Source organism: Chrysemys picta, chromosome 2, assembly GCF_011386835.1.
Source record: "Chrysemys picta bellii isolate R12L10 chromosome 2, ASM1138683v2, whole genome shotgun sequence".
Lineage (NCBI taxonomy): Eukaryota > Metazoa > Chordata > Testudines > Emydidae > Chrysemys > Chrysemys picta.
In genome coordinates, this window is record NC_088792.1 from 18,428,514 (window position 1) to 18,451,945 (window position 23,432).

The window sequence follows — 23,432 nt, forward strand, 5'->3', positions numbered from 1 at the left end:
GTATACTAGTGTGCGTGGATGGGGACGTGTTTACCAATAGCTACTGCTATATTTGAGTTGGCAAAGTAGTTTCTAGCCATACATTTCAAAACTCTTTTTTTTTTTTTTTTTTTTTTTAAAAGAGCAGTTACTGGGGTGAGATGCAGGGGTTAAAGTTCAAAACTTGGCATGAACGGTCCTCTGTGAGGACCAATTTTTGTTTAACACAGAAAAGCTTTTTTTATTTCAAGGAAATGCTTGAAATTTGTAAATTTTTATGCAGACACAGCAATAAACAATTAAATCTACAGGCACATTTTTCTCGAAATACTGCTAATACTAAGATTTCATTTTATAAAATAGCCTAAATTTCTCTTTTTTCCCCCCCATTGGAAAAATATGACTTTCCCTCACAATATATAATAATGTACTATTGCCCTATTAAACCAGAATAGCAGTATGAATGAATTAATATTATGTGGAAATGAGAAATTATTTCTCCATTTATGTTCATTTAAATTTGTAAGATTTAATATATTGTATTAAAATATATTTTTGCATTTAATAAATAAACACGTTATTTAGCCAGCCAACACAGCATACCTTAGTGTAAATTTCCCACCAGTCATGAAATAAAACTGTTTTCTCTGTTTCACACCACTCAAACTATAGTTTAGTTTCTGTAGATCCTAAGCACAAAATTTCATCTTGTGCAAATCCATTGATCCCAGCATGGTGAAGTTGTTAGGATTCTTTTCCAAATACATATTTGGATACCTTGCAATTATATATTTTTATTATTCATATGCTTGCTTAAAACAGCACTGGAACAAAGAAAAGGTTCCAACTATCCACTTTCAGAATTTATTTATACTTTGATGAATGACTAGAACATGTCAACTTCATTAAAAAAAAACACCCATTAAAAATTCATCCATTTCATCCTCACCCATAACAAGTTTACATTGAACAACAAACATTTTGTCCAAACCATGGGAACAGCCACGGGCACTAGCATGGCTCCCCAGTATGCCAAACTCTTCATGGGCTACCTTGAGGAAGAATTTCTGGAAAATGCACCACAAAGTTAATGACATATCTGAGATGCATCAATGATATTTTCATCCTCTAAACAGACAATAAACTCCCTCACAGATTTCCACCACAACTTCAATAACCACCACAAATCCATTAAATTCTCCGTAGAACACTCCCACACTAGCATCAACTTCCTGGATACCACGATCAGCTTCAACAATGGAACCCTATGACTACTATATAGAAGAAACTTTCAGATCACCACACCTATCTTCACAGATCCAGTAATCACCCCAAACACACCAACAAATGTGTTATCTAAGGCCAGGCACTCAGATACCACAGAATATGCTCTGAAGAGAATGTCCGGGATATACAATTAACACACTTAAAATTGCCTTCACCAAACAAGGACACTTCACCAGAGAAGTGAATTGCATCATGGAATAAGCCACCCAAATACCCGTAGAGAACCTGCTTCAATATGGAAATACATCCCCCTCCAACTGCACACCCCTAGCTGTCACTTTCCACCTCACACTGGAACCCATATGGGGCAACAAACAATTACAACCCATATTCAGCGGGGACCACATCCTGAATGAAATCTTTCCTGAACCCTCTCTTCTGACCTTCAAACAACCCCACAGCCCCTCTAACCATATCAGAAGTAAGCTCCCCACAGATTAAGATACACCAACTCAAAGTGGTACCAGACCCTGCCAGAACAACAGATGCAAAACCTAAGACATATCTCCACTGCTACGATTATCAACACTCCCCACAACACACCTTTCAAGATCCATGGGTCCTACACATACCTATCACAACATGCGGAACACCTCATCCAGTGCAATAAATTCCCCAACAACTATGTGGGTGAAACCAGACAATCTCTACACTCTCAAATGAACTCTCAGAGGAAAATGATAAGACACAAAAACACCCTATTCACCTGTGGATGAACCTTTCACAAAATGATCACTCTATAACTGATCTCTCAGTCCTCATCTTCAAAGGAAACTTGCAGAACACCTTCAAAAGACAAGCCTGAGAGTTTAAATTCATAACTTGGCTAGACACTGAAAATCATGAACTGAACAGAGGCACTGGATTTATGGCTTATTACACCAATTTATAACCCACTAACAACTCCTGGCAAGTTGTCTTTTCTCCCCCCCCCCCCCTTTCCTTCCTTTCCCTCCTATGACTGGAGGGGTGTTAATGGGTCACTTTCCCTTGAATGGTCCCTTGAAATCTGTGTTAACTACTTATACTACTGTAAAAAGCAACAGAGGGTCCTGTGGCACCTTAAGACTAACGGAAGTATTGGGAGCATAAGCTTTCACGGGTAGGTTCTTACCCACGAAAGCTTATGCTCCCAATACTTCCGTTAGTCTTAAAGGTGCCACAGGACCCTCTGTTGCTTTTTACAGATTCAGACTAACACGGCTACCCCTCTGATACTTATACTACTGTGTTAACTACTTTTACTAAACAATCAGTTCACCTTGTATTTAGCTGTGACAGTACCTTTTCCATTCCAGAAGAAAAGAGTTCTGTGGAAGCTTGAAAGCTTCCCTCTCTCCCAACAAAAGCTGCTCCAATAACAGATATCACCTCACCCACCATGTCTCTTTAGAAGCACTTTAAACACACAATGGTAAGATTGGGGCATTGTATACAGAGTGGCAATATATGTCACCGACAGTTTTCCCCCTTTGTTGCAGCATATTAGCTGATTACAAATTCATTTTGACTGAGACTTTGAATTAAGAGACGAGCCTAAAATGTTTAGAATAAAGAAAATTTTCATTAAACCAAAATATAATAAACCATGTTGATCATAAATTTGTTAGCCACAAGTACTCCTCATTCTTTTTAACTAAGAAGTCAATTCCCTTTGTCAGAAGAAGCCACGCACATTGCATTTTGTTGACCTTAACCCCGCGGTGGGAGGAGGGGCCTTTTAGACGTGGGCAGGCCAGGATTTCCAATAAGACCCCACAATGGCTAGGGACTGTGGGGAGAGAAATTTTTGACACTGGCCAAATATGTCTAATGAAGAAACAAGTCTATGGTCTGAGACAGATTATGGTAGGTGACACAAGAGACCAGACTTCATTTTTTCATATCATATTGTATGAAAATATTTGAATGCAATTATAATTCCATATTATTAAGATTATGCAGTGCTACCAGAATGCATGACTTTTACAAAAATCAAGACAGGTCTTTGGCTCAAAACTTATTATCTAAACAAACCATAAAACAGCAAGTAAAGACAATCAGGGGTGAGAAGAAAAGTATTAATTTGCAAGGTGCAAAAATGTGGCTTGCAGTCAACCCTCTATTTCACCACATTCAAGATAAGGAGATGCATCTTACACATTCCAAAATTCAATGCACTACATACAGCTTGGTGATGTTGAAGCACACTTCCCCATGACCCAATACACCAAAACCAGGTCTGGGTAACCTTGGTTTTGGCCAGAGAGGCAGTTTGAGTTTCTTTGTTCCTCAGAACCCATTCAAAAACATCAAGATTTTTTGCCATACTATGTCCAAGGGGGTACATTTGCAGATACAACAACTGTGAACGTGATGTTGAATGGAAGGAAGGCAGAATAAATAGATGGTTCTAGTTCAGAAAGAAAAGCCTCAAAGCCAGCCCCACTACTTTCTCGATTTGCTTAGAAGCATGGGATTTTACCTAATGAAAACAATATTTTTGTTCACAAAACAGAAGAACCTTGGGGAGGGGGCTAGAGCAGCCAAAAGGAAAATCTCAGGCTTTTAAATGTTCCATTTTCAGTCCCATTTTGAATGTGCCTCACATCATCATCAGCCAAAAAGGAGAAGCTAGCTGCTGAGAAGTTCTTGTGCTAATCTAAATCCAAGTACTTTTTGTGGCCCTCCGAGTCCTTGTTTTGGTAATTTGTTTATAATAGGAGAAAAGAGAAACAGAACACTTTCCTTAATAGCTAGCTCCCTGGGCTCTGCCAGTTTTTCCACTGGCTGGAAGAAACATAAAAATAGTGGTATAAAGCACGTATTTCAACACTTTAAAAAAATACCAGAAAAGTCATTGGATCTCTAATTTTACTCATTATTACATAAAGATACAAATACAAGGGAATATTATGGGGCTGTGTATATAAACTTGGTGCATTCTTTTATGCAATATATGTTTAAATCTATATTCAAATTATGCTCTGTGCTCAGTGATGAGAAAAGCTAGCTTTTATTTAGTTTAGGGTTTGCTCATCACTGTAGTTATAGGAACACTTCCTAGGTAAGTTATGTCTGCATGGCAAGGTCCTTAATGGTCTTCATGGATGAAATCCTGGATCCGCTGAAGTAAATGAGAGTTTCTACCATTGACTTCAAAAAGCTAGGATTGCACCAATGGAATTTTCTGCTGTTTTCCCTTCCCTGTTCGGAAGCTCTAGACAGTTATTTTGTTTTGACTTTTCTTCTGCCCAACGAGCTAACTATGGTGGGACATCTTTTCTTACGTCATGTCTTCACTAGCAACATTAAAGCGCTGGCTGCGGCAGCACTTTAAGGTGGCTGTGAAGATGCAGCATAGCGCTGGAGAGAGAGCTCTCCACTTCCACGAGGGGCTCCCAGCGCTGGTGTACTGTCTACACTGGCACTTTACAGCGCTCGGAGGGGTGTTTTTTCACACCCCTGAGCGAGAAAGTTGCAGTGCTGTAAAGTGCCAGTGTAGACAAGCCCTTAGAGAGGAGGGGTTTTGCAGCGAACTTTGATGCTGATCAAATTCTAAATTGGTCTGATCTTCTCTGTAAGTTTGTTCCACAGGTGACTCTCTTGATTTTTGATTGAGAACTATCTATGTCTGATGCTCATTGGCTTTGTCCAAGGATGAAAGTGTAATTAGAGGAGCACATGTCATCAAGAAGTCATCAACATGAGTCTAGCAAAAAAGCAAGAGGCCAGACAAATGTCATTGGGCACTATATCAGGGTTACCAAAGATATAAAATAATGAGGGGTAAATGATACCAACTGACATAATTTTCTAGGTTTCAGTAAAGCATTTTCCCAAGTATCAAACCAGAAGCTTCCATACAACATATAGGAATAGGGACTTATATAGATTAAGAATTGGTAGGTACAGTGCAGAATACTTTAGTGTAAATAGAATAAAATCCTCCTTGTTGGATTTATCAGGAGGGGTTTCCCACAAGAATCACTGGTAGCACTAACTTTATTTCACTTATACAAAAGTGATGTGGAAGAAAGGACAATCTGCACGGTCTCAACATTTACAAGTGACACAAGGACAGGAACAATTGTGGATTCTAAAGAAGAGGTAGGGTGACCAGACAGCAAGGGTGAAAAATCAAGATGGGGGTGAGGGGTAATAGGCATCTATATAAGAAAAAGCCCCAAATATCAGGACTGTCCCTATAAAATCAGGACATCTGGTCACCCTAAGAAGAGGCGAGTAATTTATGAAAGTTTTGATAAGGAAAGACAATGATCAAAGGATCAGCATGTAGAATTCAATTTCAGGAAACCTAAAGGGAGAATCAAGGCTAAGGCAAAATATACTTTGGATGGAATTTTGTTTAAACTAACACAGGAAGAAAATGATCTACCAACAGGAAAACAGAAGCATGAGCTCAGTATTAGATAGAAGCAAACAAACAAAAATACCCTCAAAGAAACACAAACCAACAGAGGCTACTAGGATGTATTTGTTTTGTTATTTCTTTCTTTAGATTCATACTGCTACCCAAAAAGAGTGCACATTCCAGGCTCCAAGTACCCTTAACAATCTTTTAAAACATACTGTTGAATAGAATCCCCAAATTACTCCAAAAATGCAATACTCTGACAGACAACAGCAAAAGGTAGGAGCATTATAACACATCGTTGCTTAATTCATCAGGAGAAGGTGGAATTTCACAAGTGATTGCCCACGTTATCGCTAGCTGGAAAAAGGAAAGGTTTGACGGATGCTAGCGTCAAGAGCAGGAATGGGCAATAGTTTTCACAGGGAGGCCACTACATGTATTTTGGTAAATCGTCATGGGCCGCACGTTTTTACTATATTACTGGAAAGAGTTTGGGTGCTGGAGGGAGCTCGGGTGCCGGAGGGAGCTCTGGGCTGGGGCAGCAGATCGGGGTGCAGGAGCGGGTGCGGGGTCTGGGAGGGAGTTTGGGTGCAGGAGGGAGTTCCAGGCTGGTGCAGAGTGTTGGGGATGTGGGAGGGGGTGCGAGGTGTAGGCTCTGGCCAGGAGGCGCTTACCACAGGCAGCTCCCGGCCAGTGGCGCAGCAGGGCTCAGGCAGGCTGCCTGCATGCCGTGGCCCCACGCCGCTCCTGTAAGCGGCTGTGGCCGGCTGCTGCTGGCATGTCTCTGTGTGCCCCATGGTGGGAAGAGGCAGCAGGTCTCCGTGCACTGCCTGGGTCCACAAGCACCGCCTCCGCAGCTCCCATTGGCCGGCTGGAGCACCCAGGGGGAAAAATTAGTGGGTGTGGAGCATCCACCGGCACCAACCTTCCCCCTGTGCCTCCCCGCCGCACCTCTCACATACCAGCGGCTCCCCGCTTACCAACTTCTTCTCCTCTGTCCCAGCACTTCCAGAGCATGGCAAACAGCTGATTCGCGGCATTCAAGCTCGGGGGGTAAGGGGGAGGACACACACCTGGGGCTGGCATCGAAGCCCCCAGGAGGGGGGCCGGAGGCCAGAAACCTGGGTGGCAGCAGGGCCCCCAGGTGGGGGGCCACACTGGGCATAAAGCCTGGGGGTGCTGTAGCACCCCCTGCTCCCCCATTTCCCACACCTATGAAGACCGGCTGGCACTCTGCATTGGCCTTCCATGGTTCAGGTAATTCTCTGGTTCGGCACCAGTCAGGTCCCGAGGGTGCCGGACTAGAGAGGTTCAACCTGTATTAATCTCAGCCGTAAAGTATCACTAGCATAGTTTTCTGCATTAAAAAATGCAAAATGTTTGCACACCAAAGAAATACCAGTGGGAGTTCAGAATTAAAGCTATCCGAACAGGTAATAGAGGACCCTGGTATATGAGGAAAGGGGAAAATAGGAGTGCACACCAAGCCTCTGGCATGTGAGAAGGGGTGAAAGTGGGTGCACAGAACCCTTGGAATGGGGGGGAAGGGGAAGGATGAGGGACACACAGAGCCCCTAGCCTAAAGGAGAGAGTTTCAGGGAGGCCCTGAAACAGAGGGTGGAAAGTCATGGGGTGCATGCAATAAGCTTCAACTATAGAAGCTGAAAACCGTGGACCTCCTAGTTTAAATATAAATAAGAAAAAGTTCTGGATGCAACATTCCTTCTTGCAACACCTATATTTAAAATTCAGTGTTTCCAGCAACTTGGCTACTATCACAAGTTCAACTCCTAATGTACCTTTCTTGGCCTCTAAGTGAGTACACATATATTCACATTTCTATTCAGATATTTTGATTGTAAGATGCTCATAATAAATGCTATTGGTAAACTGATTCAGTAGTATTCACTTACTGGAATTCTGAACTGATGGATTTAGTACTTGTTTTTTCTTTGTTATGACATGTTTACTTGCTTACTAAATATTAATGCAATGGTTTTGCTATATATAAACACTGGCACATGCACGTTATTGTAGTAAACACACGCACACACAGGTTCCAACATTTAAACAATGTTCTCATAGATTTGTTACATGTCTGCTGGTGAACACTGTGTTAAATTTAATACATGCAGTGGTAAGATAAGTGGGTTGTTAGCATGTCACCAGCATCGAGGCAACACTCTTCAGGGGGTAACTCTCACCAGGAGATGGGAGTATGTGAAGAATCTCTCTCTCTCTCTGGGAGGTAAGGGAAAGTGGGGAATCTTCCCCCTCTGCTCCCTTTAGGAGACATGTTTCCTCTGCTTTCTCCACTGTGGGAATCTCCGTTCCTGTGGGTCTAAAGCAGGGGACGGCAACCTTTCAGAAGTGGTGTGCCGAGTCTTCATTTATTCACTCAAATTTAAGGTTTCGCGTGCCAGTAATACATTTTAATGTTTTTAGAAGGTCTCTTTCTATAAGTCTATAATATATAACTAAACTATTGTTGTATATAAGTAAATAAGGTTTAAGAAGATTTAAAAATTAAATTAAAATGCAGAGCCCCCGGACCGGTGGCCAGGACCTGGGCAGCGTGAGTGCCACTGAAAATCAGCTCAAGTGCCGCCTTTGGCACGCGTGCCATAGGTTGCCTACTGCTGGTCTAAAGAATGGGCAGTGGTTTTCAACCTCAACCATGTTTGCAGACCCCTAATAAATTTCAAATGGAGTTGTGGACCCCTTTGAAAATCTTAGTTTGCAGACCACAGGTTGAAAATCACTGGAATAGGGGTTTGTGGGGTAACCTGCCACCTTCAGGGGGAATACTCCTTCCTCCTGTCTTGGGCCTTACCAAATTCACAGCTGTGAAAAACGTGTCATGGACCATGAAATAAGCCCTCCCACGTGAAATCTAGCTATTGGAGGGGAAAGGGAGGGTCAGGGCTGGAGGCACCTTAGCCAGGGGTTCCTACCATTCCCCAGGCTCCAGCTGCTAGTCCCCACACTGGGACAGGACTTGCTCTTCCCCTGCACAGCTGCTCTCGTGGGGAGATCAGGCCCACTTCCACCTCCAGGAACCTCCTACAGCTGCAGAAGTGAGGGTGGCAATCACGCAACTCCCCTACAACAGCTTTGCAACACCCGCACCCCACAACTCCATTTTGGATTGGGACCTCCATGGTTACAACACTGTGAAATTTCAGATGTAAACATCTGAAAACTTGAAATTGACTAATTTTCAAATCTTATGACCATGAAATTGACCAGAATGGACCCTGAATTTGGTAGGCCCTACTCATGACCCTGTCTGACAGCAATGTGGATTACTCTGAATTCAATTTACACTACCAACATATGACTATTATTATTTGTATTACAGTAGTGTCTAGAGATCAGGGCCCCATTATGCTATACTCTGTATGAACATATAGCAAGAGAAAGTCCCTGCCTCAAAGTGATTACATTCTAAATAAACGAGAGAGAGAAGAAAGCAGACTAGAGGTACAAACCAAGCCTAACATTCGTTTAGCAGTCAATGTTCCCCAAACTGCTTAATCTGACAATGTTCCTTTAAGTACAGTTTGGTCCCCCATGTCCAGAGATATTGGACATGCGCATTTACAATAAGGCCTTTTCTTTTCCTTATTTTTTTTTTACATACACTGCCAGAATGGTATAAAGGGACTTTAGCATAAAGAAGAGTCATGCCCATAGTGACCAAGAAGTCTCTTTGAGACTCCAAAAGGGATGCAAGTGAAGTATTCCTTCTTGCTGGCCTCTCCTCCAAACAAACGTATTATCCACAGATCTATGCTGATGACACAGGGAGTGTCGGTAAACTAGTTAACATGGCTGTGAACAGACAGAACAACGTAGTAATTAAAGCACCTTTTAAACAGTAATGTATCATTACAGATTTTTTTTTACCTCCTTTAAAAAGAAAAAAAAATAAAAGAAATTCTATTCTATTCCCCTGATAAAGTTTATAAGGGTATTTCCAGTGGAGAGGCAGGGCTGTGTGTAATGGGCAAGTCTGAGAACAAAGCACCAAAGAGGCTTAGGCTTTTGGCAAGTCTACGCTACAAAATTAAATCAACCTAAACTATGTCGACATACAGTCACCACAGTAATTAAATCACTTTTGCACATCCACACTACGCTTCTTGTGTCAGCGGTGCACATCTTCACCAAGAGCCTCAGGGTGGGGATTGTGGGATGGCTTCTGAAAGTCAGCAACAGTCAATGTAAGTAATAGTGTGTCTACACTGACACCATGTCGACCTAATTACATCAACCTAAACACTACGCTTCTCGTGGCGGTGAAATGGGCGAGTTACATTGGTGGGAGCTACATTTTAGTGTAGATGCTTACAGAGTTAGGTCGATGTAAGCTAGCTTACATCAACCTAACTCCATAGTATAGACCTGGCCTTAGCCTTCCTCTACCCTCCCATTCTTTCCTAAGGATACTGGTGCCTGCTGTTTCTTTGTCACTGCTGTTACGGATAAACATCCTTATGTAGGGCCTGGGGAAAAGCATACATGCCAGCTCCCATCAAAGCAGTGCATGAGAATATTTCATCACACCAGTGCATGAGACAGGTAATGCAACAGGCTAAACAAAGTGTTGGCAGACTAACAAAATCAATTGTTGACAGTGTCCCTTTGAACTGGACACCCTTCAGAACCTATTAATACCACCCATTTATCAATAAGAATTGCTGCTGAACACCTCAAAGCACTCCCTGAAACCTGAGCACGAAATCTCCTCAATACTTTGTAACTCTTACCAAATGGGGAGCAAGAGACCAGATGACACAGCTAAATCTCTCATCCATTTCATGTCCTGACTATCACAACCTCCTGTTTTATGGACTCAACTACTGTAACTTTGCTCCCCCAAAGTCTATTTAAAATAATGATGCTAAGACTGCTCCTTTTTCTGACCACATCACCTCCTTACTCTGGCCACCCAAGTCTCTCCACTGGCTCCCCCTTAACCTCTACATCAAACATACGTTTCTTGTCTTTACCTTTAAGACCCTTCACAACTTAACCCCACCCTTCCTAGTTGATCTAGTAACTCATTGTGATGTGGACACCTGCCTTCACTCTGCCAGCATTCCCAGCCTTTACTGCCCACCAGCCAGCTTCTCCCTTAAACACCTCTCTGCTTTCTTTCACTCTATCCAACATGCATGGAAAAAGCTCATCAATAAAATCCATGCAATCTCTTCCTTATTCTCCTTCAGATCCCTTATTAAGGCTCACTCTGTCATGACTGCTAGAAAACCCTGCCTGATAGTTACAACCTAGGCAGATTTCCAAGAGCTACATGTATGTAGCTAACAAAGCTGTGGAAATTCTTCATCATACTCATTCATTTGTAAGTTTTAACCCATCTGTTTTGGTCTTCAGACTGTAAACCCTCCAGGGTAGGGATTACATCTTTTTTATATTTGTACTGCACCCAACACAATGGGGTCTAAATCCTGATTAAGGCCTTTGGGTGCTACCTGAATATAAATATTTACAAGACTAGCAAATTAACATGCATTTCTCAAACAGCAGCAGAGAGCACTAACATTATGCCATCCCTGTGGTATAATTTCCTTAGTTAACTGCTACTACAGGGCAAAGAGCAACATTGTATTTTGGCAGATAATATACAAATGGCTGCTACTGTATTTTATTTCTGTTAGAGAGTGGTAGAGTTATCAAAACAAAAGAGCCACTAGACATTTGAAATACAGAGGAATTTCCCTTCAGACTACTTTTAAAAGGTAAAGAATGCAGTCTTATTTTTATAAATGTGTAAATGTCTGTTTCATGGTGTCATATTAAAGCAAGAGATTATTTTCCTGCTTATAAACAGACAAATTTCCTGCATAACTACATGCACTCACTTCTAAAAGAGAAATGACAAGATGACACTACTGATACCGTATGTCTCTTTACCTGTTTCCACAGTGTTTTCTGTTTCTGCTGCCTCCAACCCATCCATGCTGTCTTCATCCTCCACTGCAGTTTTTCCTCTACTCCGAGGCCTACAAATATAAGAAGGGCACATTGTTCACAAACAAATCTATTCAGTTTAAATGTATCTAGGATCAAAATCATTTTATGCTGACTGAGTCATTATCATCACTAACTTATCTGGAATTTAAATTCAGCAATTATTTATGAAATTAGATGACAGTCCTACCTACACTTTTTTGTGCTGTTGAACAAGAGTATTATACCACTAAAGGTTAACTTGGTACCCCTTTAATCAGCTGCCAGACCATAAGATTTTGCAATTACCATTAACAGAATCATTTATTAATTCACTTCTTTTGAACAGGCAGTAGGCCACTGGCATGACAACAAGAGAAAAGTGTTTTGTTAGATCTTCACATTTTTTATTATGCAGAAGGCAATTACAAGGATCTTACTTTAGAATGTGGTCCGAAACTTGTGTATTAACAAATCTTACACACTTATACACAGATATATAGCCATATAAATCAGTCCAGAAAATAAATTCCAGAGAATATGACCATATCATGGTGGGGGAGGGGAGAGGAATTTTGCTGGCGGAACAACAGTGCTAAAAATGATGTTAGTTGACAAGTTACTTTTAAAATTAAATACTGGAGCGGGTCAGAAATTCTCAGACGCAACAATATTTTACTGACAGAAAGTGCCAGCTCGAAATTGAAATGTTCCATGGAGACTGTCTGATTTTGAAAAAAGGGCTGACAGAAAGCAGAAAGCTTTTCCACTGGGAACCCGTCTGGTTTCCTTCCAGTTTACCTGCCCGGCTCCTCAGGAGCCAGCTTAGTGGGCTGATGGGAAGCCATGAGCCCGTAAGGCCGCGGAGCCCCAGATTCCAGGCTCTTCAGCACTCACCTGCTGGGCTCCTGCCTTGTGAGGCTGCCAGGACCTCCCAGCAGGCAGACTACCCCCAAGTCAGGGACCCCACAGCTTCCAGGGCTCACAGCTCTAGGGCATCCCATTAGGCAGACTTTCCCTATGCCAGGGGACCCAGGGCTTTCCATTTCACAGAGAATTTTGAAATTTTTAGTTTTTATTCCAAATTGGAATGAAACCACATTTCTCAGTATCGAAATCCTCCCTGAAAAGGACTTACCCTTCTCCACACAGCTCTATTAAATACAAAAGAATCGCATTAAAATAATTTCTCTGTACTACACCAACTGAGCAGTCCAAAGGAAACGTTCCATCCTGCACCACCTCAGATGCTCAGAGACAATAGGTGCAGAATTTGAACAGAATTGTTTTGGTCCATGCTCTGTTGAGTGTACTGCTGAAGCAGAGCATTCCACACCAGAGCAGTAAATGTCTCATAGGAAGGAGATCTCTCTGGTCACATTTGAACAGTGTTGGCCATGTGGAGGAGTAGAGGGATTAAAATGGAAACCAAAACAGTCTGAAATCCACAGCACCTTTCATTCCCATGCAGGGGACGCAATATTGCTGTGCCAGACACAATGAAAAGCAAATGAGTTTTAAAAAAGCAGTCTTTACTTTTGAGTTTCTTGGCTTTTGTTTTTGTTTGGGTCACAATAGGAAAGAGGAAGTCCAAAATGCACACATGGCAGAACCACTACTTTAATAAAAAATAAAAAATAAACAAGTCACCCCTATTACCCAAAATGTTAGCTATTATGATAATAGCGCCCAAAGGACTGTACAAATTAACCTCCCAGGAAGAAGCAGGTCTATGAAACTGGATTGGGTCAGTAATTGCATTCCCTGAAAAGATATTGACATAAATGTAGATATTTGATAAAGGCATAGGGGAAAAGAAGGTTGTTATGATGGGATCTCCATCTGTATAGTGCATATTTGGATTTTTTCTCCTCCTCAAATTATTAGTCCCAAATTTAGATTATCTTTGGACAGCTGTCTATAGTATGGAGTTTTGGTTCACCACTTTCATGTTATTTAAATGATTTTCCAGATTTTTTTAAAAAAGAAAAATAAACAAGATGTATTCCCCTCCCAATAATGTATTAAGGCTACAACTGTTGACACATTTCTCATCTACACACCTGCTGCATAACATACTTAAACTCTAAATCTGACAAAAACTACCAACTCCATCAATAACATTAACCAGAATTAATTATGTTACGTTACAGAAGGAAGAGGGGGAGTAACTTTTCCGAATTAGGGTCCTTTTGATATCTTTAAAGGATCACAATTTTTCAGCCCTGCCCTGAACAGATGGTGACCCTGGAATACAGCTGAATGCAGCTTCTCCTGCCCCCAGCCAGTTTTTCTACGTGGCCCAAAGATGACATGAATATGTAGTGGAGGAAGAAAGATGGCCTTGTGGGAGTACAGAGAAAACTGCATCCTCTTTAGCCATTTGCCCCTCAGCCTTCTGCAGTTCTCCATTACAGTTTTCTAAAGGTATGTCTACAATTAAAACCCCATGGCTGACCCAGGCCAACTGACTTGGGCTCTTAGGACTCGGGCTGCAGGTCTGTTTAACTGCAGTGTAGACATTCCAGCTCTGGCTGGAGCCTAGGCTCTAGGATCCTGCAAGGTGGGAGGGTCCCAGAGGTCAGCCTGAGCCCGAATGTCTATACTGCAATTATTCGGGCTCAGGCTGACCTCTGGGACCCTCCCACCTTGCAGGATCCTAGAGCCTAGGCTCCAGCCAGAGCTGGAATGTCTACACTGCAGTTAAACAGACCTGCAGCCTGAGCCCAAGTCAGCTGGTATGGACCAGCTGAGGGTTTTTAATTGCAGTGTAGACATACCAACTGTCAAGGAGCTTCGCCTCGCCATAGATGGCCTCCCCAATGGAAAGGCCCCCAGAAAAGACTGCATACCATCCGAGGTCATAAAATGCAGAAAACCTATTCTACTGCAATATCTTCATGAGTTGCTCTGCCTGTGCTGGAAAGAAGGCAAAAGTACCACAAGAAATGAGAGATGCCAACATTATCACTCTATAAAAACAAGGGTGACAGAAGCAACTGTAACAACTATAGTTATATTTCCCTTCTTAGCCTTTGCCCGAGTTGTCCTGAATAGACTTCAAACCCTTGCAGACAGAATCTATCCTGAATCACAGCACGGCTTTAGAGCTGAAAGGTCTACTATCAACATGATCTTCTCGCTGAGACAACTACAAAATAAACGTAGAGAACAAAATGTCCCTGTACATAGCCTTCATCGATCTCACAAGGCTTTTGACTTTGTCAGTAGAAGTGGACTGTTCATGCTTCTAGAAAAGATTAGCTGCCCCTCCCAAGCTCTTAAGCATGAGTCGATCCTTCCATGAAAACATATTCAGCACAGTCCAATATGACAGCTAAGTGCCTGAGGCTTTCCAGATTCATAGCAGAGTTAAGCAAGAGTTGGGGCAAGTACACAACCTGTTTGAGATCATCTTCTCCCTGCTACTGAAACAAGCTTTTGGTTCCTCAACTGAGGATATCTACTTGCACACAAGATCTGTTGGAAAGCTGTTAAATCTTGCAAGACTCAGACATAAAACCAAGACTCTGGAGGCCCTTATCCAACATCTCCTCTTTGCTGATGATGCAGCAGTGACAACCCACACAGAAGCTCATCTTCAAAGACGAATGGACAGTTTTCCCAAAGCCTGCCAAGACTTTGGGCTTACCATAAGCCTAAAAAAGACTAACAACATGCCAAAGAGTTGAGGAAGCACCCTCTATCAAGATCAACAACTATGAATTTGAAGTGCTGAACGAGTTCACATACCTGGGGTCCACTAACGCAGTCAATCTTTCACTTGAAACAGAACTCAACATCTGCATTGGAAAAGCCACCACAACAATGTCTAGACTGAACAAGAGGGTATGGCAAAACAACAAACTGACAGAACACACAAAGATCTATGTGTATCATCTTGTGTTATCAACACACTTTTGTATGGGAGCGAGACATGAACCTCACATTCTCATCAGGAAAGGAGGCTCGACAGCTTTCATATGCGTTGCCTTCGTCGAATCTTTGGAATCTCCTGGAGGGACAGAGTCACCAATACTGAGGTGCTCAAACAGGCCAGCTTATCAGCATGCAAACACTCCTCAAACAGAGACACCTCCGCTGGCTTAATCTGTGCTTAATGAATGATGGGTGCATCCCAAAGGATATCCTCTATGGGGAATTGGCATATGGAAAAAGACCCAAGGATGCCCAAAATTGCGTTTCAAGGTTGCGTGCAAGTGAGACCTCAAAGAAATGGACATGGATGTGGACAAATGGGAAGATCAAACTCAAGACCGCAGCCTTTGGAAATAAGAACCTAAAAAAGGTCTCAGGAGTTAGGAGAGGAAGCAGTTCAGCTTAGCAGAGGAGAAAAGAACTCGCAGAAGGCAGAGCCCAAAGGGTCGAAACATCACCAAATGTGACAGATGACGCAGAGATGGTCTCTCTCGAGTGGGTCTCTTCAGCCACATTTGCGGCTGCCATAAAACCAAACTGAGTAAATTTTTTACCTCTCAGGGGTGCATACCCATGGTTTCTTGAGACTGAAGGATGCCTTCTACTAGAAATACCCTAAGCAGATTTACTCCCCTCCATGCAGCTGAGCAGGGAGGAAGCAGTTATCTGGATAGAACACATTTGCCAGCATTGTCCCACCCTATTCCTCTTCCCCCCCCGCCCCCCCGAAAGAAAAATAATCTGAACAAGTGAACTGTTGATTAATGGACTCTTAATCATTAGAATATTAAAGAAGTGTGGAGAAGAACAAAAACATATGTTTTAATGTTACCATCTTTGCAGTTCTTTACCAGCTACATAATTTAGACACTTTGCACTCCCCATGCTCACATTCAACAAACAAGCTAAAGGCATTTCACATATACATAACATGTGATGTGTTTCTAGCTGAAATCACTAGATGTGATGTATAAAACAGAAATGCTAAAAAGGTACTCAAAAGCAACCACATAACAATGGTAATATCTCTAACTACTACCCTAATTACTTTTCTACCTACCTCCTAGCAATAATACAACTTAAGTCACAGCTCCGGGCAGCAAAAGAAAACAGTTATTTCCAGCTTTTCAAAATAAACAATTAGTTCAAAAATTTTCTCCCCACATAACTATACTCCACACCACCACTTTGTATAGAATAGCTCACTGACTAGCTGAAAATATTCCTTGTGTTTATTTCATAAGGTATATAAAATTGTGAATTTTATGTTATATGTATTACATGAATATACAAAACAAAAACACATCCTATACATTTTTAAAGGCTTTATTTCCGCAGCAGTGTTCACTTTTTAAACCCTGCCACCACATCTTAGCAACTTATTAACATTAGCAAAATCACAGGTTTGGACTAATTAAACATAATTGCTTCTTTTCAGTGGAAAACGTACCCACATCTGGTGTTTTCATGCAGTTCTCCCCTCTGCACATATACTACAAAAGGCCTTCCAAACACGGCTCAGGTTTAAAATAAATCCATTAGGGTGAAGAAAAAAGTGAAATGAAGAGTCATGGTATATTGGTAGCTTAGTTTAGTTAGGTTTCAGCACTTAACACTATCAGAAGAGATTTTATAATCCTGTATTATAATCTAAAGAGATATAAAATGTCTATGCCAGGTTCTAAAGAAAGAACTAAAAAAACCCACACACATAAAAACTTGCAACAATAACTTCGTGTTTCAAAGAAGATACAAGAGAAAATCCCAATAGTAACATCTACACAGACAACTCAATGGTTAAAAGTCTATATAAATATAAAGTCTAAAATTGATGTTTACTTTTCATTAAGTAATTTTCATACAAGGTTTATTATCTTGTTACACAAGTGTTTGGTTTGCAGAACATCCACTCAAGTACTGAACCTATTACTGTAAGTTTTCCTTTTGATTATTCAGTTATACTTTTAATAAAGTTAATATTTCAGGACTTCATGCACCACTCCAGAACATTAAGAAATGCATAATAGATCATAAGCGCTTTGAAGGTACATGGTATTTTACACTGCTCAGTGAATTTGTTTCTATTTCCTTAAATTACTGACATAACCAGAACTAAAACGGGTTTTGTAGAGTCTCTTTCATTCTGAATTCAGCAACAGCTCATGCAAAGCTTTGCAGATAATTAAAAAAAAAGAAAACCCCAATATTTGCATTCAGTTACTCTTTCTGAAAATTAGCCATGTGATTTTTAATTATGAGGATAACCATCAGAGTTCGAAAGAAAGAAAAAAAACTTGGTTAACATTGTCTGAGTACCTGCAATTCTAATAATTCAGTGTCTTCAAATAAATCACTGCATTATCAGCCCCGGGCCTGAGACCTTCATGCTGATGTGGAACTTTAACACTCAACCCTCTAGCCCAAAAATGAATAAAAGTGTTGCTAAGTGAATTCCCAGCATACGTATTCTCCTAAACAGGTGCCTGTACCTAGCTTTTCTTTTATAGAGAGTGTACCTAAATATTTTAATATACTTTAATCCATTATCAACAATAGGGTCTATCCGCAAAACGCTGTCACACAGGAACTAGAGATGGAACAAAGCTGCATCACAACTTCCCCCTAATTTAGGGGTTTTAAAACAAGGTTCTAGTTCAGGCCTATCTGAACTGGAAACAATACCAGTTCAGGGGGAATTAAATAAACCAAAACCATGAAAACATGACTAATTATACACAAAAACACTATGCTGCATATGAGTTACGATTGGTCATACATCATAAATAAGGCCAAGATTTTGTCATGGGCATTTTTAGGAATTCATTGACAGGTCGCGGGCAATAACCAAAAACTCTCAGACCCCGTGACCTGTCCTTGACTTTTACTTGTGGGGAAGGACGGGGGGAGAGAGGAGGGGAAGAGAGAGACTAACAGAGCCCCGCTGATGACTGCTCCAGAGCCATTGCTCCTCCTACAGCACTGATCCAGCCCTGGGCCACTGCTCCAACATCCCTAGGCGCTGACCCAGCATCCCTAGGTGCTGACCCAGCCCTGGGCCACTTCTTCTGAGGCAGGGGCTGACAGGTGTTCCACTCCCTCCGCTGCGGAGGGCTGAAGCCGAAAATGTCACGGAGGTCTGTTGAAATCACGAAATCCATGACAGAATTGGATCCTTAAGAAAAAAAACTCAAAAAAGCAAGGAAATTAAAAAGGTACCACACCTACAACTATAATTACTCTACTCATGCAGCTACAAGGACACACACACACCACGAGAGCAATTCAGACCATGTCTACATTACAATCTTTGATCAAAGCACATTATGTCAGCATAAAGCTGCCAGTTAGTATATCGCTTGTGTGTGCTCACACTTGGCTCCTTGCACCAGCACTGCAGGTACTCACCAGGAGTTCTTGTGTCAGTGCACACTGCGATGCACCATGGGTAGGTATCCCAGCATGCAACCCACCAACGTCCAGCTCAGTCTCTTTTGGGAAGTTTTGACAACGCATAGTGGGGCAGAAATGAGTCATGCAGGGGTGACTGGGAGCAAGGGGTCAACTTCCCAGCGTGCAACTGTCTCCATCCCATGTCATCTCCATCTCATAATTTTCATGTATTTTTCGAAAATCCCACAACCCACCATGGCCATCCTCACTGTCCAGCGTCTGACAGAAGGGTGCAGCCTGTACAGCTCTGCACTAGTGTCATAAGTTTTGCAAGCACAGGATGCACAATCCTCCAGTATTTGCAGAGCTGTAAGAAGAACTGAATCGCAAAGAAAATGATTATTTCATGGAGCACAGATTGCTGTGGCACATAGGTTGTTGTTGGTGTTCACAAAGCAGCTGCAGATGGCAGAGCACTGCTTCTGGAGAAACAAGCACTGACTGGTGGGATTGCATTATAATAAAGGCTTGGGATGATGAGGGGTGCCTGAAAAACCTTTGGATGCACAAGGCCACATTCCTGGATCCATGTGTTGAGCTCGCCTCAGCCCTTCAGTACAGGCACACCAAACTGAGAGCTGCACTGACAGTGGAGTAGCAAGTGGCAATTGCACGGTGGAAGCTTGCAACACCAGATTGCTACCAATCAGTGGAAGTCGGTTCGGAGTTGGAAAATACACTGCGGAGGCTGTTGTCACCCAAGTGTGTAGGCCCATTAATCATCTGCTGTTACACAGGACTGTGACTCTTAGCAGAGTACAGGACATAGTGGATGTAAATGCAGCAAAGGGATTCCCAAATGCATACCCATATTCAGACACCAGACCACTTTGCCTCAGAGCAAAATCAACAGGAAGGGCAGCTTTTCTATGGTTATGCAAACATTGGTGGATCATTGGGGACGCTTCACTGACATCAATGCTGGCTGATCAGGAAAGGTGCATGATGCTTGCATCTTTAAGAACACAGGCCTGTTCAGAAAGCTACAAGCAGTGACTTCCTTTCCCAATTAGTGGATTATCATTGGTGACGTTGAAATGCCAGTAGTGATCCTGGGGGACCCAGCCTACCCCTTGCTCCCCTGGCTTGTAAAGCTGTTCACCAGTTACCTTGATAGCACCAAGGAAAGATTCAACTACCAATTCAGCAGGTACAGAATGACAGTTGAATGCATTTTTGGTAGACTTAAGGGATGCTGGCATTGTTTACTCACAAGACTGGATCTCAGTGAAAAACATATCCCAATGGGTTATAGCTGCCTCCTGTGTCCTGCATAATATTTGCGAAGCAAAGAGGAAAGAGTTGCTGCCAGGGTGGAGGGAAGAGGTGGAGCAGCTGTCTGATGAGTTTGAACAGCCAGACATAAGGGCTATTAGAAGAGCTCAGTGCAGAGTTATAGGGCTCAGGAAGGTTTTGAAAGAGCACTTTAACAGTGAGCCACAGTAACGTGTTGTAGTGTATTATGCTCTACCTGCTGTTTTGTGGCCTGTTAAGAATTGTGTGGTGCTTAAAGTGTTATATTCATAGATGTGCACCATCAATGCACCTATTAATTTTGCGGTGCTTGCTGTACATTTATGATTATTACACTGTATTTGTCACACTGTACAGTAACAAGTAAGTGGGTCCTTTCAGAAGTATTAGGCATTCTGCAGCATTTTTTGTGAGCGAATAAAGAAATTATTTTCCAAAGAATATTATTTTATTCAGTAACAAAACCAGTTCAAAGAGAAATCCGTGCAATTAAAAATCAAATACTTTAAAAACTTAATAAATTAATAGAAATGATCTTAACAAGGGGAAAAAACATTCACGTTCATTTTACCTCCACATACAGCCACCACGCCCCCCACAGGTCAGTGTATGTGAAGCTGTGGTTGTCCTTAATGTCCCCCTTGGGCGGAGTGGTAGGGGTAGGGATGTAGCTCCTGATGCCACATGGCATGTTGAGGGGGGATGCAGGGAGGTGCTGTAATAGAGTTCTCCATGGACTGCAAAGGGAGGCAAACCCGGGACTGTTGAACCTGTAGGTCCACAAGAGCCTGCAGCATCTGTGTCTGCTTCCAGAGAAGCCCCATTATGTCCTGATGCATCTCCCTCGTCTCTCTCCTGCTGGGACTCCTGGGCCTTTCTCCTGTCCCTCTTTTCTTCTCCAAGCGGCCTGCAATGTTCATCCTCCAACCCCTCTGCTCACTGTCTGATGCAGCACTGGCTTGCAGTATCCCATAGAGCATGTCATCCCAAGTCCTCCTCTTTCTCCTCCTCATCTGGCTCAGGTGTTCCAAAGGTGTGGAGGGGGAGCACCGCAAGTCTACAACAGCAGCAGCTGCAGATAAAACACAGAGGTACCATTGTCAATATAGTCACAACCAAAAGTGAAAGGTTAAGATTCAAAACTCCCTTCCCTTGCTCCGCTGAAGTTTTAAACAAGACATGTTTATTGACACGTCTGCTTCAGAGTGCTTGTGCACGGCACCACTCAGAGCTCCAGCCAGAGTGAGTATGGCCTGCAGAGATGAGGGAAATGAGTAGGGAATTTCTCAGTTGCATGAAACTATGAGCATAGGGCAATGGCACTGAATTCTGGCACCATTTTCCACAAACAGTGGAAATTTTAGCTGATATCTCACTCCTGGAGGGTAACAAAGGCACAGAGAGCACAGCTGCTGCTGGCGTCCCGATGCCGTCCAACCCCGTACGCTGATAGCCTGTTTACTGCAATGGTGCCTGCCAAAGTTATCGCTGACTGGCATGGGAAAATGTCCTACCACAGAGGAAGAAATAGGGCTGCCATCCCTAGAAACCTTTGGGAGGATTGCAGAGTGCCTCTATGAAAGTTTCATCGAGATCTCTCAGGGGAATTCAAGGTACTACCCTGTGTTCATAAACAAAGTGCTCCACGTGTCCCCCCTTACCTAACTCCACAAGGGAATGAAAACAGATAACAATGCTACATCTCTTTGTTATACCGCTACCTCTTCTAGTACAAGTAAATTAATGAAAAGTTGATAGCTGTGTCCTGTTAAATTGGGGGCACCATCAGTACATCATTGTAATAGGAAATACAATTATAAACTTACCTGGGGTTCCTTCCCCAGCATCGAGCTTGCCCATGCTCAACAGTCTGGACTGAGTGGAGTCTTCAACGGGTCCTGGCTCGAGACATAGCTGGACACCCCCCGATCACCTGTCCCCCATCCTGCTTCTCTTCTTCCTCCACTTCTCCTGGCTGTTCGGGCCAAGGGCCTGTGGTTCAGCCCCCTCGGAAGTATCCATGGAAGTGTGAGGGGTGGTGGTGGAATCTTCACCAAGTAAGGCATGTAGCTCTTTATAGAAGCGGCAGGTCTGTGGCTGGGCACCAGATCAACTGTTGGCCTCCCTGGCCTTCTAATATGCCTGAAGCAGTTCCTTCACTTTCAAGTGGCACTGCTGCTGATCCCTGTTGTATCAGTTCCCCTGCATCCCCCGTTCAATCTGCTTGTAGATGTACATGTTTCTAGACCTGGTCCGTAGCTATGCTTGCACAGCCTCTTCTCCTCACAGGACCAGAAGACCCAATATCTCCTGTTTTCTCCAATGCAGTGTGTCTGGAGCACGTAGCTGGCATGGTCAGCTAGGCAGCTGCACATAACAATGGAGAGCTGCTAGGTGTGCTTGCCAAGCTGGACAATCAGGAAAAGGCATTTCAAAATCTGCAGGGCTTTAAAGGGGTGGGGGACCTTTTGGTTTCCGTGATCCCTGGGCAGAAGAGTTCACAACTGTGACCAGAGTGTCAGGCATTGTGGGACAGCTGCTGGAGGACTATTAGGGTCAACATAAGTAATGCAGTGTCTACACTTGTGCTCCATGGACATCAGTACATCAATCATGGCTCAATGCTACTTGGAGAAATGATGTTACTAGATCACTGTAACAAGGCACTTACATTGGTGGGAGACAAATTTAAGTGTAGATACATGCACAACTAGGTCAATGCAACGCAGCTTATGTCAACCTAACTTTGTAGTGTAGACCAGACCTCAGACAACACAACACATCACAGCCTTAACTCTGCTTCCGTAGGGATGCCAGCCTTCCAGCACTCCCTACCTCAACCTCCCCATCACCACCACAAAAAGACTCTTATTATTATTTGTATTACTGTAGTACCTAGGAGACCTAGGCATGGACAAGGTCCCCATGGTGCTAGGCACTGTACAAACAAAAAAGAAAAAGATGAACCCTGCCCATGGAGCTTATAATCTGGGGCCTAGTCTACACCTAAAAATTAGACTGACCTCACTACACCACTCAGGACTGTGAAAAATTTTGTGCTCGGTGTAATGTAGTTAGGGCAACCTAATCCCCACTGTAGACGCTATTGGATGGATGCCAGAATTCTTCTGTTAACCTTGCTACTGCCTCTTGGAGAGGTGGATTATCTACGTGGACGGAAAAAACTCTT

The 23,432-nt window shown here is 42.7% G+C and overlaps 1 protein-coding gene across 21 annotated transcripts in view; it reads right to left on the bottom strand.

Moving 5' to 3' along the window:
• Positions 1-23,432, bottom strand: part of KMT2C (lysine methyltransferase 2C) — a 332,762-nt gene that overhangs the window by 248,353 nt on the left and 60,977 nt on the right. For all 21 annotated transcript variants that reach the window (XM_005297183.5, XM_065586755.1, XM_065586756.1 and 18 more), the window contains one exon: positions 11,564-11,652. In XM_005297183.5, the coding sequence (XP_005297240.2) occupies positions 11,564-11,652 (89 nt within the window). The remainder of the gene's footprint in view (positions 1-11,563; positions 11,653-23,432) is intronic.